Source organism: Numenius arquata, chromosome 8 (genome assembly GCF_964106895.1).
Source record: "Numenius arquata chromosome 8, bNumArq3.hap1.1, whole genome shotgun sequence".
NCBI lineage: Eukaryota > Metazoa > Chordata > Aves > Charadriiformes > Scolopacidae > Numenius > Numenius arquata.
In genome coordinates, this window is record NC_133583.1 from 35,610,136 (window position 1) to 35,626,629 (window position 16,494).

The 16,494-nt window shown below is 42.3% G+C and overlaps 1 protein-coding gene across 1 annotated transcript in view; it reads left to right on the forward strand.

The window, feature by feature from the left end:
- Positions 1–2,023: 2,023 nt before the first annotated feature.
- Positions 2,024–16,494, forward strand: part of CDC73 (cell division cycle 73) — a 109,258-nt gene continuing 94,787 nt past the window's right edge. The window contains exons 1-7 of the mRNA XM_074151375.1: positions 2,024–2,216; positions 8,346–8,451; positions 9,441–9,510; positions 10,524–10,586; positions 10,675–10,727; positions 12,506–12,594; positions 14,807–15,023. Coding sequence (XP_074007476.1) covers positions 2,086–2,216; positions 8,346–8,451; positions 9,441–9,510; positions 10,524–10,586; positions 10,675–10,727; positions 12,506–12,594; positions 14,807–15,023 — 729 coding nt within the window. The 5' untranslated portion in view covers positions 2,024–2,085. The remainder of the gene's footprint in view (positions 2,217–8,345; positions 8,452–9,440; positions 9,511–10,523; positions 10,587–10,674; positions 10,728–12,505; positions 12,595–14,806; positions 15,024–16,494) is intronic.

The following is a 16,494-nucleotide window of genomic DNA, read 5'->3' on the forward strand; positions in this document are numbered from 1 at the left end:
GAAGGGGCGGGACTTCGCTGCAGTCCTCACGGCGGTCCGACCCCGCTCGCAGGCCCCCGCCCCGCCTCCCGGAGGCGCGAGGGGCTGCCCGGCGCACCGCCGGTGCCCTGAGGCGCCGCGCCCCGAGGAACGCCGCTCGATGCCTCCGGTGAGGGCTCTGCTAACGGCGGTGTCGGAAGCGAAGGCAGCCCAGAGCGGGCTGCCGGGGGGAAAAGAGCGGGGAAGAGAGCGGTTCGGCGGCGGGGGCGGCTCCCAGGGGCGGGGACAGGCCCCGGGGGCGGGGGCGCCTGGCAACGGCGGCGGGTCGGTGTCAGCAGTTGGGGCGCCGATGCTGGCGGACTGCTTTTCTGAGGAAAAACTGTTCTGAAATTGCGACGGAGGAGTAGTAAAGACGCTCCGAAGCGCTCCCGTCGTCGGCATGCGGGCTAGGAGGGGGGATAGAGGTGGGGTGGCCGTCCTGGTGGGCCCGGAGGGACTTCGGGGGGGTGGGGGGAAGCTCCTGCCTCTTGGGGCTGACTCCCAGGTGCTGGGGTTTCAGCGGTGCCTTTGCTTTGTCAAATGTAAAACTAATTTTAAATCTTTTCCGTCGGCATTTCTGTTCCCTGGTTTTCTTTACGTTTCTTTTCTGCGTTGCAGATATTCAAACAGTCAGAAACCTACCTGTGAAACAGGAGCGTTCCCAAACAAATAGCGTGTTGAAGGATAATGAACTCGGCCTGGGATCTGGGAAGTTACACTTGCAGTGTGCTTGACTGATTCTCTTGTATGTGGAATGTTACATGGACTTCTGGAAAATTCATTTTGTCTTCCTAAAGAATTAAATAATTTGGAGATTTTACTTTATGCGGGAGTGTTGGGTTTTTTGTTGGTTTTTTTTTTCATTCCTCAGACCGTACAGTAAGAACTGTTTGGCAATATTCTTCACCCCCCACATACCTTTCTACGGAGCATGGGTCGCTGGCGAAATATGCACATCCTTGGCAGAGTGTACCTATGGAGTATGCTCTGGGTCTCCCCACGGGGATCTAGGGAAGAATTCCAGTTCTGCAGAAACTACTTGAAAGGACATTGTAAAGAGGTTGGTGCTGGTCTCTTCTCACAAGCAAATAGCGATAGAACAAGAGGGAATGGCTTCAAGCTGCAACAGAGTAGGTTTAGACTGGACATTAGGAAGAAATTCTTCACAGTAAGAGTGATCAGACACTGGAACGGGCTGCCCAGGGAGGTGGTTGAGTCACCATCCTTGGATGAGTTCAAGAGTCGTTTATATGTGGTGTTGGGGGATATGGTGTAGGGGTGAACTTTGTAGAGTAGGGTAGATGGACTCGATGATCCCAAGGGTCTTTTCCAACCTAGATGATTCTATAGTTCTGGGATCCTCTGCCCCTCTTTGTTGAGAGGGTAAGTTTTGCAGAGCTGTGCTTGGGATCACTTGTTCAGTAGCCACTCCTATGTTTTAAAAAAAAAGTGCAAAGATGGTACTGTCCTGGTTTTGCTCACTTTATACATACAAATGCCTGTTGCGTGTTCAGACATGGTGTATTTTGCTCCTCCTGTATTACAAGACTTGAACAATCTTTCTTGACGTTGATGGCCTTTTTCTGCCTGCGCTGCCCCAGGCGCCACGGCCGTGCGCTGCCGGCCGGGGCGGGGCGCAGGGGCAATTAACAACCTGCTGCCTTGGACGCTAATTGTCACCTCAACGCGCTGTGCTGCTCTCCGCGCCTTGGCGGCGCCGCGGCCGTTCCGCTCCCGACGCCCGGCGGGGTTGGCCGTGCCTGGCGGAGGCTCCGGGAGGCGGGATCGGGGACGCCGCCGGCACCGGCTCTCCCGGAGCCATGGCCGGGAGGTTGGGCCCGCCCCCGACCCGCCGGGGGCGGGGCCCCACCGAGGGCGGGGCCGCTTCGCTCCATAGCAACGGGTTCGGCGTCGCCCCCTGGAGGCGGCGGCGGCGCTGCTGCTGCTGCTGCTGTTCAGGCGTTCGCGGCGGCAGCCCGGGGCCCGTCGGCGGGGTCCTCGCGCGGCTGGCGGAGGGGCCGGGCCGGAGGGGAGCGGAGCAGCGGCGGCGGCGGCTCCGGAGCGAAGATGGCGGACGTGCTGAGCGTGCTGCGGCAATACAACACGCAGAAGAAGGAGATTGTGGTGAAGGGGGATGAGGTGATCTTCGGCGAGTTCTCCTGGCCCAAGAACGTCAAGACCAACTATGTCATCTGGGGGTGAGTGGCGGGGCCGCCGCGGGCGGGTGGACGGTCGGGCGGGCGGGCGGCCCCTTGCATGGGGAAAGGACGGGGCGGGGAGAGAAGTTGCCCTGAAGTTGCGGGGGAGCGCCCGGGGAGCGGCGAGGGGGTCCCGCCGCCCCTGGCTTCCCGCTGCGTTGCGGGGAGTGAGGCGGGCGGGGGCGGGCGGCCTGGCTGATGCCTCCCGGCAGGGCCCCAGGGGAGCGCACCGGGGCCGCGCGTCTCCTCCCCGCCTGGGCGCGGCGAGGTGCCGCCGGGCGCCGTGTCCCGCTGGAGGAGGGCGGGGGGGGGGGGTGGGCCGCTCGGTGGTGTGCGGCCGGCAGCCTTGGTGGCGGGGCGGGCCGTGCCGTGCCTCCTTCCCCGGTGTTGCAGGTACCCCTGGTGGGGCTGGGAGGTCTCGCCGGTCTCTTCGGGAAGGCTCCCGGCCTGGGCCGGAAGAGCAGCGGGGCCGGGGCCAGGCCTTTCCTCGGCTCTCGGCCTCCCCGTGCGAGCCTGGAGGGTCGCAGCGGGACCGGGTCTCGCAGGCTCATACGATGAAACGGCAGGAGGCGGCTTCTCGAAGTTTTTCTGGATTTTGCATGGGAAACGGGCGTTACGTTTTTACTGTTCTGAGTTTTTCTGGGCTGCTTCTCTTCTCCTGGAGCTTTGTCCCGGTGTGAGAAAGTCAGGGAGGCCCAAACCGATGCACTCTCAGCGGTCGCCTGCCGTGCAGGCGCTTGGCTCCTCTGCAGCCTGCTCCCAGCTGGGGCCTCCTTCTGGGTTGGTCGTAGTGCAAAACTTGTTTTTGTCATAATAAGCAAATACGGTGTTTCTGTTGCTTAAATGGTTGTTAGGTGAAATGCTTATTTTGAGAAAAACCTTTAGAAAATGAGGTTTTGTACCTGTTGAATTTTCTAGTGTAATAAATATTGCTTATAATGTAAGGGAGTTCTTCGTTCTTCTTTCCTCTGAATTTAGCAGCTGCTTGCTTCTAATGTCAATGAATCTCTTCTAAACCTAGGAGAAAAAAAGGTTATTAAATATCAGATAGATAACATTTCAAGTACTGATCAAAGAGAGTATGTTATCGTGTGAAGCTTGATGGAAAAATAGAAGAACCTGCAGATTTCTCAAAAAAAAAAAAAAAACAACAACCCAACCACCCACCCTTGTAGTTCAGTCTATGACCAGGGCTTATTTTATATTTTTGCTTTAGCTTTCGTAATTATGATATGAACATTAGTATTGATGTAATATCCTGACTTCTAGTTTGAGAGAGAAAGGAAAGAAACCTATTTGTTTATGTTAACTTGCAGATTTATTTTTTTAAACTGATTTTACTTTGCACTCTACTTAGAATTAGAAATGTGCCATTTCATTATCTATTTCAGGCTTTCGGAAACTCGTTCAGGATTTATTTGTGCTTCGTGGCTGAGTGGGGGATACTGGTAGCTAGGTTAAAGAGGAAGAAAAATATTTGCATAAGCAGCTAAGTTTTAAAATTCTTGAAAAGTCTTACTTCTGTTTTTGCTGAGACACTGTATAGAGAATTATAGTGGTTTCGTTGCTACAAGTTGATTTTCTCAAGTAGTAACAAGTAATGGTTAACGGAACAGACGAGTTTTGTTGCTCTTCTGTGGGGAACAGAGAAACTGATATGCCAGCCTAACTCTGTTGCTGCTTAGGAGAGCTTGAATTGGCCCAGAAATTGCTAACAAAAGACAGCAACTGGAGAGAAAAACTGCATTAGGTACATTAAGGCAGCTTTATCTTCATGGTCAAGAAAGAACTGTGGGTGAGCTGAGGATGCTCTGCTCGGAACAGCAGCAGTGACGTTAAAATAGCTCTCTGTGTCCTCACCTCTTACGATAGACATCATCTAGCATTTGGGGTTTTTTTGTTTGAACTAAGTTTGTAAATCTTGTTTCAGACCAGTGGCTTCTGAACTTCTGGTAGGATCAGACTGCTATCAATTAACAATGTTTCTTGTGAACCACCATGGAACTATACGTGACTAATCTTTAAATCGAAGACACTGTAAGAATGAGACCAGTTCTGCAAGCCAACTTCAATAGCTTTGACACCACAGTTCAGTAGCTCCTAATTTATATAATTAGCAGATTTATGAGGAATGTTTTCAAAAACTTGTAAGATTCAGAGCTTTTTATATTCAGGTCACTTGACAGGATCCAAAATATGCTTGGACTGAGCAGTTGTTAGTGGCTTAGTCTTTCGTAAAGCAAATCTTGATTTCTGTTTTAGGTGTCCACAGCATGGTTGCTGTAATTGCATCTCTACTGCCAGTCTGGAGAGAGTAATGCAAGTCTAAACAGCAGTGATGGCATTTTGTCCCTGCTAGAATTAGAAGTAAACCCGCTAGACATTTAACACTGTGGCTCCTTGAGCAGCTCAGCTGGCAGAAATGGGCAGTGCTGCCCTGAGCTGCCTTCCCTCTGTGTTAGTACAAGTGTCAGCCAAACAGTGAATTGGATTGAGGAACTGAGCCAGGTTAAAAGTAACCCAGAGGGAGGGGAGAAAAAAAAGGCAGAAATTAATTTTAATCCAGGTTAGTTTCCAGATAATAAATATATGACTATCCCTACTGGCACATGAAGAAGGCTAGATGATCTAAGAGTAGGTGTTTTGGATGTTTTGATCCCGTAGCTGATCTGTGGTCCCTGAAGAGTGATTATAGAATCTCTTCAAAACCAAAGAAAGGAAACAATCTAACAGAGAAGCTATTGTTTACCTAGCAGAGGGGCTTGTATGCACAGCTGAGAACTTCTTAAAACAGCAAGCAGCTGGTCATGGGTATTGTAATTTCATGATACTCTGCATACCTAGTCTTGTAGTTTTAAAGATTACTGCTTTCTTTTGTGAATGAGACACAGGCCTTTAGTACCTCTTTACAAATTCATGCTTTGGAATATGAAAGAGGAAATAAAATCGTTAAAAATGAATAAAATCCTGGCACCCACAGGTTGAGGGTGAATCGATGAGCAGGGAGTCAATTTCTGCTTTTAAAAACAATCAGGTGAAACTTTCTGTCTTGCTTTATGTAAACATTTTCTCCATTTTTTTTAAGCTGGAGTTTTGGCTTTTTTTTTTTAAGAGATGCAACTCAATAACTATTAAAGTAAAAATATAACTTCTGAACTTTCTGAGGTCTGAATCTTAATGTTTTGTTTTTTTCTTAATTAATTGATGCCATTACTAAATATGAGAAATAAGAGAATTAATTTCTTTTGCTACATTGAATGTTTGCAAATTGAACAAAATAAGCTACTTTCAGATCAGCCTGGGTTTAGTTCTCTGTTTATTGAACAGGTTCTGTCTGGAAAGTCTGAAAGGACACAAACTGATGCTGAAATGTCAGTTTAGACTTAGATTTTCTCCTTGCATGCAACTGCTTGTCCATCTAATGCTTTCCCTTTAATAAGCAGTATCTTGTCCTCCTAATAAAACACCCTTTTAGAACCATAATGAGCATGGGGATTTCTTGCCTGTGTGGTTTAAGTGATGAAGTACCAGCTGTGCCTTGCTGAGCTTTGGCAATGCCTGTGGCTTTGTAATACCGTATTCAGATTAATAGATAACCGTTCAGTATTTGTTTTCTAAATTATGCCATTTATTGCTAAACGTTGCTAAAAACTTGAATAGATGACCAGCTGGGCTTTTTATATATTCAGTGGATATGATGCACTTCGAAGAAAAAAAGACTTATTCTAAAGTGGGATCATTTTAAAACAAACTCTTTAGATTAAATGACAACTATATCATGTGACATAGACTTCCCTTCAGAGCCAAGTCTACGTGGAGGAAACTTTTGTTTCTACCAGTGCTCTGAATATGTTTAGATACCACCTTATCAAAGATAGCAGTGAAACAGTAAAATACACAAACAGTTCCTTGCTGAGAAATCCAGTCCTGTTGGCCAGCTTTTGGCTTCTTAGCCATTGAAAGACACCATGTCTCTTACCTTTCTTCTTTAGCAACAAAACCTACACACGCACCCCCACCCCGTGCAGACTAAGTTTTCGGAAGGAAGAAACTGTGATGGAATGATCCTTTATTCTGGCATTTTCCTGGTATTTTGAATTGCTTTTCTCTGCATGTTATTCATGTATTGGTTTTCTCAGGTATTGTTATGAAAGTAATGTTTTCAGCTTTACTGCTAGTAATGAGTTCTGAGCAGGCTATTGGACACTCTCAATCTAGATAATTTCAGAAAGGTAATTGCAAGAAAAGCAATAGTGACATTATATCCACAGTATGGAAAAAACAGACTTTACACTTCTGTTGCATTTAGTAGATGTTTGTGTAGCTCCTTCAGGTTCAAGAAAGTTGATTATTTTTTATTTCTTCTCCCTTCCCCCAGTGAGGTTGGTGATTCTGTGCTGAGTGTTTCAATGCTGATGGTAAGCCATGAGTAAAGCCACTGTACTTGGAGGGAAAACTCCTTCTTAGAGTTTCAATGAAAGTGCTTCTTTCTGAAATCTCTGGTTTGATCAAAATTCCGTGCCAGTCTTAAACTTTACAGCTTTGGCTTGCTTTTCTGGTGGGTCGCCTTCCTTGGGCTTTGAGGTGAGCTGGCTGGTTGGGGTCGGGGACTGAGCAGTGTAGGGAGCCCTATCCTGCTTGGAGCCAGGGTCTGGAAGGTCCCAGGTCTGGGCAGTGAAATCCCTGGTCTCATCCTGCGGAGGGCTGTGAAACTGATGGAAACGTCTGTTTCTCAGAGCAATTGAAGTATTTAGGGAGCAGGTTTTGTTTTGAAACTGGGACAGGCATTGTTTCCCCTACAAAATCTTCTAGTAACAGCATAAATGGGTGAACGTGTGTGTGAGGGGGGAAATTATGTTTGATGCACATGGAGCCGAGCAAAACTATGTTTTTTTGTTTGGCCTTGTGTTGAGGGATTAGTTTCATTAGAATTCTTACACAAAAAAAGATTCCTTTTTAGACTTAGAAGGCATCCCTTTCAAACAAGCTGTTTCGAAGCTCAGCTTGACCTTGATGCTGTTGTGTTGCTGTGAAGTAGTCTGACTTCAGTATGGGAGTTCATTGTGATTTTGTAGTCCATTTTGTAGTCCATGTTGTAGGGCATCAAAGATGATTAAGGGATTGGAGCATTTTCCTTATGAGGAAAGGCTGAGAGAGCTGGGACTCTTTAGCCTGGAGAAGAAAAGGCTGAGGGGAGACCTTATTAATGCTTATAAGTATCTAAAGGGTGGTTTGAGGGAGGATGGAGCCAGACTCTTTTCAGTGGTTCCCAGTGACAGGACAAGGGGTGACGGGCACAAGCTAGAACATAGGAAGTTCCATTCAAATATGAGGAAGAACTTCTTTACAGTGAGGGTGACAGAGCACTGGAACAGGCTGCCCAGGGAGGTTGTGGAGTCCCCTTCTCTGGAGATTTTCGAGACCCACCTGGATGCAGTCCTGAGTAATGTGCTCTAGGCAGTCTTGCTTTGGCAGGGGAGTTGGACTAGATGATCTCTAGAAGGTCCCTTCCAACTCCAACAATTCCGTGATTCTGTGATTTTGGTTTTGCTAGCTTTGTGTGCCATTAGTTTCTGGTCTTTTCTTACTTTGACCTTTCGGCACTGTTTTGAACCTTTTGCTCTGTACCTTCACAGAATTTATGTGTTCCGAGTTCTTCACAGTGCTTTGTCTAGTTGTGAAAATTCTGTCCCTGAAGAACATGTAATACTACTTATTTTTTTTCATTTGCAGTTCAGATGTGTTCCTCTGGCTATCCCAAATAAGCCAGACGGTTTATTATCCCAAATAATAGACGGTTCCTTGGATAATCAAAATTAATGTTTGACATGTGGGAGAATGTGTTCTTCGAGTTTCCGAAGTCTTGCTTCTTGTGTATTTTACAACCCATCCAGCTCTTATTTTAGATTACTTTGGACAGTTTTTATAACTCGTTCAGTAAAGAGAACATGTATCCCTCATTTGTTAACATGATTGATAGTTCACTAGTTTGGCAATAGCCTGATCATAATATTACTGCTTGTTTTTTGAACCGTCATCTGGAAAGAAAAGAGAACATTGCTAAAAAAGCGTGTGCATAAGAGAGAAATGAAGAGGTTAAACGTTAATCTTTGGTTTGTGTTTTTACAGGACAGGGAAGGAGGGCCAACCCAGAGAATACTACACTTTGGATTCTATCTTGTTCCTGCTCAATAATGTTCACCTTTCACATCCTGTTTATGTCCGCCGTGCTGCAGTAAGTAGATGATATAAAATTTTATTTTGTCTTGCTTGTGATAAATAATATGTGTATAGTTATTTTCAGGGAATGTTAGTAGCATTTAAATGTATAAATTTGGCTGGGGAAAGGGAAAAAGATACGCAATAAAGAGTGTGTGTTTAAAAAAGGAACACCTCTACATAAGGATCAAATGACAGTCCTTATCAAGGTGGAATATTTTTCTTGACAATGTACTTGCTAAGATTATCCCTTCAAAACACCGGGTTGTGTTTACAAGAAGAGTCTTATCACCCAAATATTAGCAGTAATGGCAGTGTTTCTTCTGATATTCTGCAGTCACCATTGTTTCCAGCTCTAACTATTTAAAAAATACCTTTGTCCATCTGTTCTCTGTTGTGTGATCCCAATCTAGATAATCCTTTAGTGCCTGAGATTGCAAGGTTCTACAAAACAGAGAAAAGTACAGCAGAATGGCTTTGGAGTGGACTCACAAGTATCTAATTAAAGAAATTATTTGATAAGCTCCACAAATAAAGATAGGGGAATTCTGAAAGAGAAAATACTTTTGATTTCCATTTGACAGCTTTCTACCAGCCCATGCTTCCTCTTCCCCTGTGCCACACGGTTGCCTGATACAACAGGGCAGCATGTTCAACATACTTGCAACAACAACATCGAAATACTCTGTGTACCAACCTTGACTCCTGGCAGAGAAGTGTGTATTAAATGCTAGTTCTTCATTTTATTTGCAAGTTTGAAGTGAAGGAGGAAAAAGGCTGTCCTCTCTTTCAGTTTTATAACAGACAACATGTTTTCATTTTCTGTAGTTGAACATCCTCTAGGAAGTAATCGTATTTTTAAGCTTGATAGTTATGCTTTCTTGGGAGGGGGTCCAACATGTTCCTATCCTTGTGTGAATGAGTAGTTTTCAATACGTGAAAAATCTTCAGCAAGAGACTTTCTGAGGGAATAACAGTTTAATGTAAAGTCTGCTGTCTTTTCAGACTGAAAACATTCCTGTGGTAAGAAGACCTGATAGGAAAGACTTGCTTGCATACCTAAATGGGGAAACATGTGAGTGATGCTTGCTTTTAACTTAGACACATGATGCATTTTACTGCTTCATATTTATGGCACAGCTGAGGGGTAGGAGGGGAAGAATGGTTAACGATGGTCAGTTTGCAGCTTAACCAAATACGTTCAAACTTCTCAAATGAAGTTAGGATTTCTTTTTTTTTTTTTTTTTTTAAATTTTGTTCTGAGCTTAACTATAGTTAGGTAGTAGCTGCATTCCTACAGACATGTTTAGAAGTGAGCTACTTCTTTATTATTAACATCCTTTGACTGATAGTTATGTGTTAGAACGCTCAGCGTGTATGTTTTTTCCTTCTCTAGAGTGTGAGAAACTTCTGGTAGAGCAATTCTCTTAATGCAATAAGTGTGTGCACTTAAGTCTTTAGTATAGTAAAATATATCAAATCAATGTTTTGTCAGTCTGCCAGATTTGCCTAGTATTCTATCATTGTGAAATTCTTGTTAACAATAGTCAGAGAAAAGAGGTTTCTCTGAGAGAAAGATAAATACGGCTTACTTTTGTAAGTTGCACTGTTTTGTAGCTGGTCTTAAAATTTTAAGTATACTGCAATATGAGATTATTTCTGTAATGAGCAGTAAACCATTTTTTATATATATTTTAAAGGGACCAGCAGGTTGTCTTTATTCCAAAAACTAGACAAACTAGTAGATCTTGATTCCAAGTTATAAAGTAATTATCGTTGTGACTCTGTTTTCTTTTATGTGATAGAGATTGTAGAATCACTAACTACTGTATGTTGGAAGGGACCACGGGAGATCATCTGGTTCAATCCCCTTTTCAAAGAAGGGCCAAATGACACTGAGTAACCTGATCTAACTTCATATTAGGTCAGGTTCTGAATATCTCCAGTTCCAGTGTTTGACCACCTTTGCTACCTAATGTCTAGTTAGAATTTCTGTTGTTGCAATTTGTGTGTTGTCCTTCTTCCTTTTATACTTAAATGCATTTGCAAATCTTTTGTACTTAAATGAAATGTTGTGTTTGATTACAGCAACCTCATCAAGTATAGACAGAAGTGCTCCACTTGAAATCGGTCTTCAACGGTCCACTCAAGGTACAGTTTAACTAAAAAATAACTTTGAGGTTTATTTTACAAAAGTCTACTACAAACTTGCTTTTTTAATGTCCTCTTTTTCTTGTAGTTAAAAGAGCAGCAGATGAAATATTAGCAGAAGCAAAGAAACCAAGAATAGAGGTAATGACAGTAACTGTCATCAATACAAATCGGGGGTATGGGTGGTAAATTACAGTATTTATCTGTTTTTGTAGCAATTTAGTGGGGCTGCCTGTCCTCTGAGTGTACACAGTACCTCTGTTAGAGTGTACATGAACTGGAAGGAGTTAGAATTTAAGCCTCTGATTTAAACTTGAATTTTTAGTTACTAGATGTATCTTGTAGCTTGAAAGCGGAAAGCTTGACCACATATCTGTAAGTACCTGTTGCATTACAGCCTGTCTGCTAAGAACTATGGTATTGGAATAAAAGTGCTGTTTAATGACTGATTATGGTTATTTGCCATCCATGAGCTGGCATTATAACTTAGACGCTGGTCTTATCTCTATTGTTGGATATTTATTTGGTTTATGTGCTATTTTAGTCTCTTTACAGCAGTATATGAAACTGTCTCTGTGATTACTATTTTCTGAAGCTGTGTCTTTGGTAATTAATTTAACAGTGTATTTTCACAAAAGCTTACTGAATAGAAGCAATGTGTCTAGCTATTGTGCACATTGTATTACTTAACTCTGCATGATTTTAAAAAAATGACTTTGTTTTTCATTATTTTTTTTTTTAAATATATCCACTCAGTTGTCTCCTCTGTGAGTTATTATAAATCTGGCTGTATATATTTTCGGAGTACTGACTTTGTTTCTTCCTAGAAGAAGAGTTATCAAAATAGGTAAATTCCTGTATTCAAGACTTGGATTTAAACATTGTTTGTGCTTAGCTATAACTGCATAAGAATAATTAAAAACTATCAATTTTTTTAATGGCACATGAGGTGACCTGTTGGTGATGGATACACTTTTGTTCTACATTACCCTATGTGGTTGCGACGTCATAATGTTTTCTCATAGTTTGGAGAATTCTGCATATGAGGTTATGGCCATCTTTGGTGTTTTGCTGCTCTGGCAGCTCAGAGTCTGAAAAGTCTGTTTTCAGTTATTTGGAGATCATTTCAGTGTAGAGATTCCAGGTCTCTCCTGATATGTAGGTGTGATACATGGTTTTGCTGGGTTTCAGCCTTTCGAAATAGCCTTTTATCAATAGGCCAGCCTTGATGCTGATTTAAATATTGTGGAGAAATAAGGCATATTGAATGTAAGTGCTACCAGCATTAAGAAGCTGAAAAGATGGCATAAGATTACATCGTTCTTCTGCTTTCTCAAATTACACATCTGTCTCAACCCTGACTTGAGTAACTAGAGGCTTCCTTCATCTTGACTTGTTTTTGGTATTTACTGGGAATGTCATTTATAAAAGTTCTGCATCAAAATTTAACAGTTCTGAGCAGTTATTTTCTTTTAAAATGTCACTGATTAAACATCTGGTCAAATTTGACTGTCTGATAAATTTGCCTTAAATATGTATGCGTGTATATTTATTGTCCTACCTGAATGTGTGCATTGTTTCCCAGCTTTAAGTTCTCCGACTGATATTTCTATTATTCTTGTTTGCCTGAGCAAGGCTCTTTTCGAGGGAATGGTAGCTTCCTTTTCGTTATTATAATTATACTTTGTGGTTCTTGAGAGGAAATTTCCAGTAGCTGTACAGTTAATGCTATGGCACAGATCAAAATTAATTGCAAATTAAGATTGTCCTTGCAGATGTGTAAAAAAAACAAAAACAAAAAAAAAAAACCAAACCCCCCAAAACCTGAGTAGCTTTAATTCTAGTTGTCTTTGTGTTTTTTTTTAAGGAGAATGCACAAAAAATTAAACATTGCAATTAAATGTTACTGTTACTGCTAGGATGAAGAGTGTGTGCGCCTTGACAAGGAGCGGTTGGCAGCTCGGTTGGAAGGACATAAAGAAGGTATCGTGCAAACGGAACAGATCAGGTAGGAATAATTTTTCTTATGGATAATGCATAATTAAAGGACTGGTAATAATTCTTGTGCTATTCAAGGCAGCCAGTTTTACTTCTGCACATCAGCTCTCGGTGGAAGTCTCCCTCCCTTAGGTGCTGTCATTAGAAATGCTTGAGGAGGCAGAATTTCATGTCTGGTCAGACTCGTGTTCTTGAGTGGAAGTCTTCAGAAGTGCATAGGCAGTTGTCTCTTCCTCCCAGCAAGTCTACCATTTCTGCTTCCTTCTGCTATGGTGTTTAAGCAGTTGAATACAATGAGCAGAACTGCAAAGGGAAGCTGATTATTTCTCTATTTCAAAGAAAAATATCCTGTATTGAGGAATGTCTTGCATGCAAAAGGAGGAAAACATTGTGAGAAGAGATCAAAGGGTTACACAAGCTCTGACTCCCTACAGAGGTGAGCCTCTTGCCTCTGAAGAGGCAGTAGGCTACCAGAGGATAATGCAGTCATTGCCATAAGTAGTAAACAGTATTCAAGTGCTTAAAATCTTGCCCATCACCTTTCCTCTTCCATTGTATCAATCCAGAATTTTGCAAAGAATGACAGTTGGCTTTGAGTCTTCCACTGTATCATCCCAAAGCCAAGCAGAGAGGAAATGAAATTCTTGCAAGATCTTGTCGATGCTAAGGAACTTAGCGGAATACCAGACTCTAGTAGTTCATTTTCAAATACCTGAGTTCACAAGTCTTAAAGGTAGCTGCTTAATTTCTTTAGTGTGTCTGCTCCGTAATGTAAAATGAGAGTCATACTTCCTACGGTTAAGGTGTATGAATATGAATTAATTTACTGCTCTGTCTGCATTGGGTTTTGCAGGTAAGTAGTTTCACTTGACAGATCAACAGCCTTCTTGAGAAATCTATCTCTTGAGCATAAACAGTACTGTGAGTGCTTGTCTGTCCTTTACTGGCATTACATTTAACAGTTAGCCTTGCAACAAGTCATATAGCAGAGTTGAGGCATTTATAGAATCCATAATTACATCTAATCACATGAAAAATACATATTTTGAGTGTCTTCCTCTGTCTCTCGAATAGGTGTACTTAAAAGGAAATTATAGAGGGAAAAAAAAGAATCTGGTTGCCATAATCTGACTTAAAATCAGAAAATCGAAGGATCAAAAAATCAAAAAGTACAAACATTGTTTTGTGTGAACTAGTAATTTGGATACTAGTTTGAGTGTATCACAACTTTGTTTTGGAGTTCTGAGACAATGCTGTGGTGAGGATTACTGAGTATTATTTGTAATTACTTTGTATTCTGTGTTTACATTTTTTTTCCAATGCTGAATGTTAAAAGACTGCCCTTTTTAAAGAACGTGCAAATAACGTTTACAGGCAGTGAGTTTGAGCTCGGTGCTTGTTGCTGTTGTTACTTTCTTTAACAGCAACACAAAAAGTTCCCTTTCCAATAGCTTAGTTGTAAAAGGAGAATACTTCACAACCAGTACTTGTATTTAATTTTTCAATATAATCTCAAAAAAATTCACATAATATTGAATTGGCCATGTGCAGTTAGGATTGTGCAATTCGGTCCTTTTTTTGCTCTCAGCTCACCTGCAAAACATTAGGGCTCACCGTTTCACAACCAAATTCTGTGTTTATGATTAAAAGCAAACAGATGAAGATGTTCACTCTTGGACTGAACTGAGCTACCTCAAACACAGATTAATGTGGACAAAGTTACTACCATCTGTTGTTTGTTTGGCCTACAGGCTCTGAAAAGATAACACATCTTCCAAGTGGCCGAGTCCACGTAACGGCACCTCAGCCAAAATTTAGATTAGTGCATTGAAAGCCTCAGAGCAGCCGGGGATGGATTGACTGGACACAAAATTGTAATCCTCTAAAAATAACGGGGAGCTGAAATTCAGATGACATTGTAAATGCAAGTGTCAGTCCTGATGCTTTATGTCTGCAGTCTTTACTTCTGCTTGTTATAATTGGGATTTTTTTTGATGGTTTTTGTGCTAATACCGGGATGGAATCCTTTGTCAGAAGTTTGATTCTCATGCCCAAAACAGCAATGCCAAGCTCGTGTAATCTTCAAATATATGTAAGATGACTGTTACGTGATTTATAGTATAGCCATAAACTTAACACAGGATGAAGTTACTCATTCACAAATTCTTTCAGAAGAATTGTGCATGCAATTATTCAGTCTCGTGTTATTTTTGCTCATTTAGGTCCTTGTCTGAAGCCATGTCAGTGGAAAAAATTGCTGCTATCAAAGCTAAAATCATGGCAAAGAAAAGATCCACTATCAAAACTGATCTGGATGATGACATAACTGCTCTTAAACAGAGAAGTTTCGTTGATGCTGAAGTGGATGTAACCAGAGATATTGTCAGCAGGGAGAGGGTATGGAGGACAAGAACTACAATCTTACAAAGCACAGGCAAGGTAATGCTCTGGATACCAAGCTGTTTTTACGATCCAAATGACAAACTGCATTTTCTATTTTCTATTATCTCTAGCTTGTTAACTATAGATGACTGGGGGGATTATGCTTAGTGTTCTAGGTGAAGGTAGGCTTGGAGGGCTGTTGGCACAGTGGTAGAAGAGTTTGTTTTTACCTCATTAGTGTAAGCCTAAAATGTATCTCAAAATACCTGCTTCAGCCATTTAAAAGATACCAAGTAATCGCTGAATTCCTCTTAAACCAAGCTGGCTTGAGCCCTGCAGTTGGGAGGGCTGTATGAAAGTACCTGCGGGTTTGCAACAGACAAAAGCGTGGAGTAACTGATACAAGTAGCAATGTGTGTACATGGAAAACCCAAAGGCTGCTAAGCTGTGTAAAACACTAAAGAAGTAAAGAGAGAAAATGAACAAAACCAGAAAGCGTTCCCTTGAGGAGACTTTTCTGTATATTTTTTGTCCCTTCATGCTCCCTTAATCCTTATCTTTAGCCACACTTGGTTATGTGCCATCCAGAACATGGTTGTGAGCACAGCGAACAGCTTGCTCTCTTTGGACAGTTAGGCTTTATTTATTGCAGTGCTAGTTGGCACTAAATTTCTCAAAGAAGCAGTAAGTCAGTTTCTGAAAGGCTGCAAATGTCTGTTTTCCTGAGGTTATTGTCAAATTGTGTCCTTTGCCTTCACTTCCCCTTTAAGTACTGTCAGAGTGTTGTCCCAAACAGGTCATTTACCTGGTGTGCAGACACCAGTGTACACACAGAGTAGAGGTATTACCTATTTATTTCATTTCTGCAGAGGTGGGTGCTAGGTGGTAATCCACAAAGCTAGCACCCTGGCCTAAAAGCTCTTAGGAATATTTATACAATTCAAAACACAGAAACGCACGCTCTTAACTATAATTACTGGTTAATACCCTATCTTAACAATTTCTACTGCTTAGTACAGCCTCTCGCTTTCATTTAAAGTTACAAGGTCCATTAATTGATGTGTGCATACTCCAGCACTTGGGGGGGGGGGGGTAGTCCAATTCAGCCTCCAATTGGGTTAGTGGTCGCAATCTCCGACTGCCACCTTTACCTTTCCCCCAGTTACTGCAAATTTTTGTGGACTTCATGCCTTATCCAGCAGCTGTCTGGTTTTCAGCTGGTTGTGGCACCTTCTGTTGTGGGATGTTCTTTATTACCAGCTTTCTGTTGTTCTTCAAGGGTATATTCATTAGCAAGGCATTTATTGTTTATACCAAGAGTCTGGTTTCACAGGGCCTTGTGTCCTTTTTACAGCTCTTTATTCTTGCCTAGTGAGAGATTCTTCCTTCTAAAATATATTTTACCTTAAGTACATTCTACCTTCTTAAAGTACATCAACAGGAAAACAATGTTTAGAAGTAAACGAGGTCCTAGTTTTCATTTGTCTTATTTTTAACAGTATTTTACAGAGCGCTGATTTTCACAACC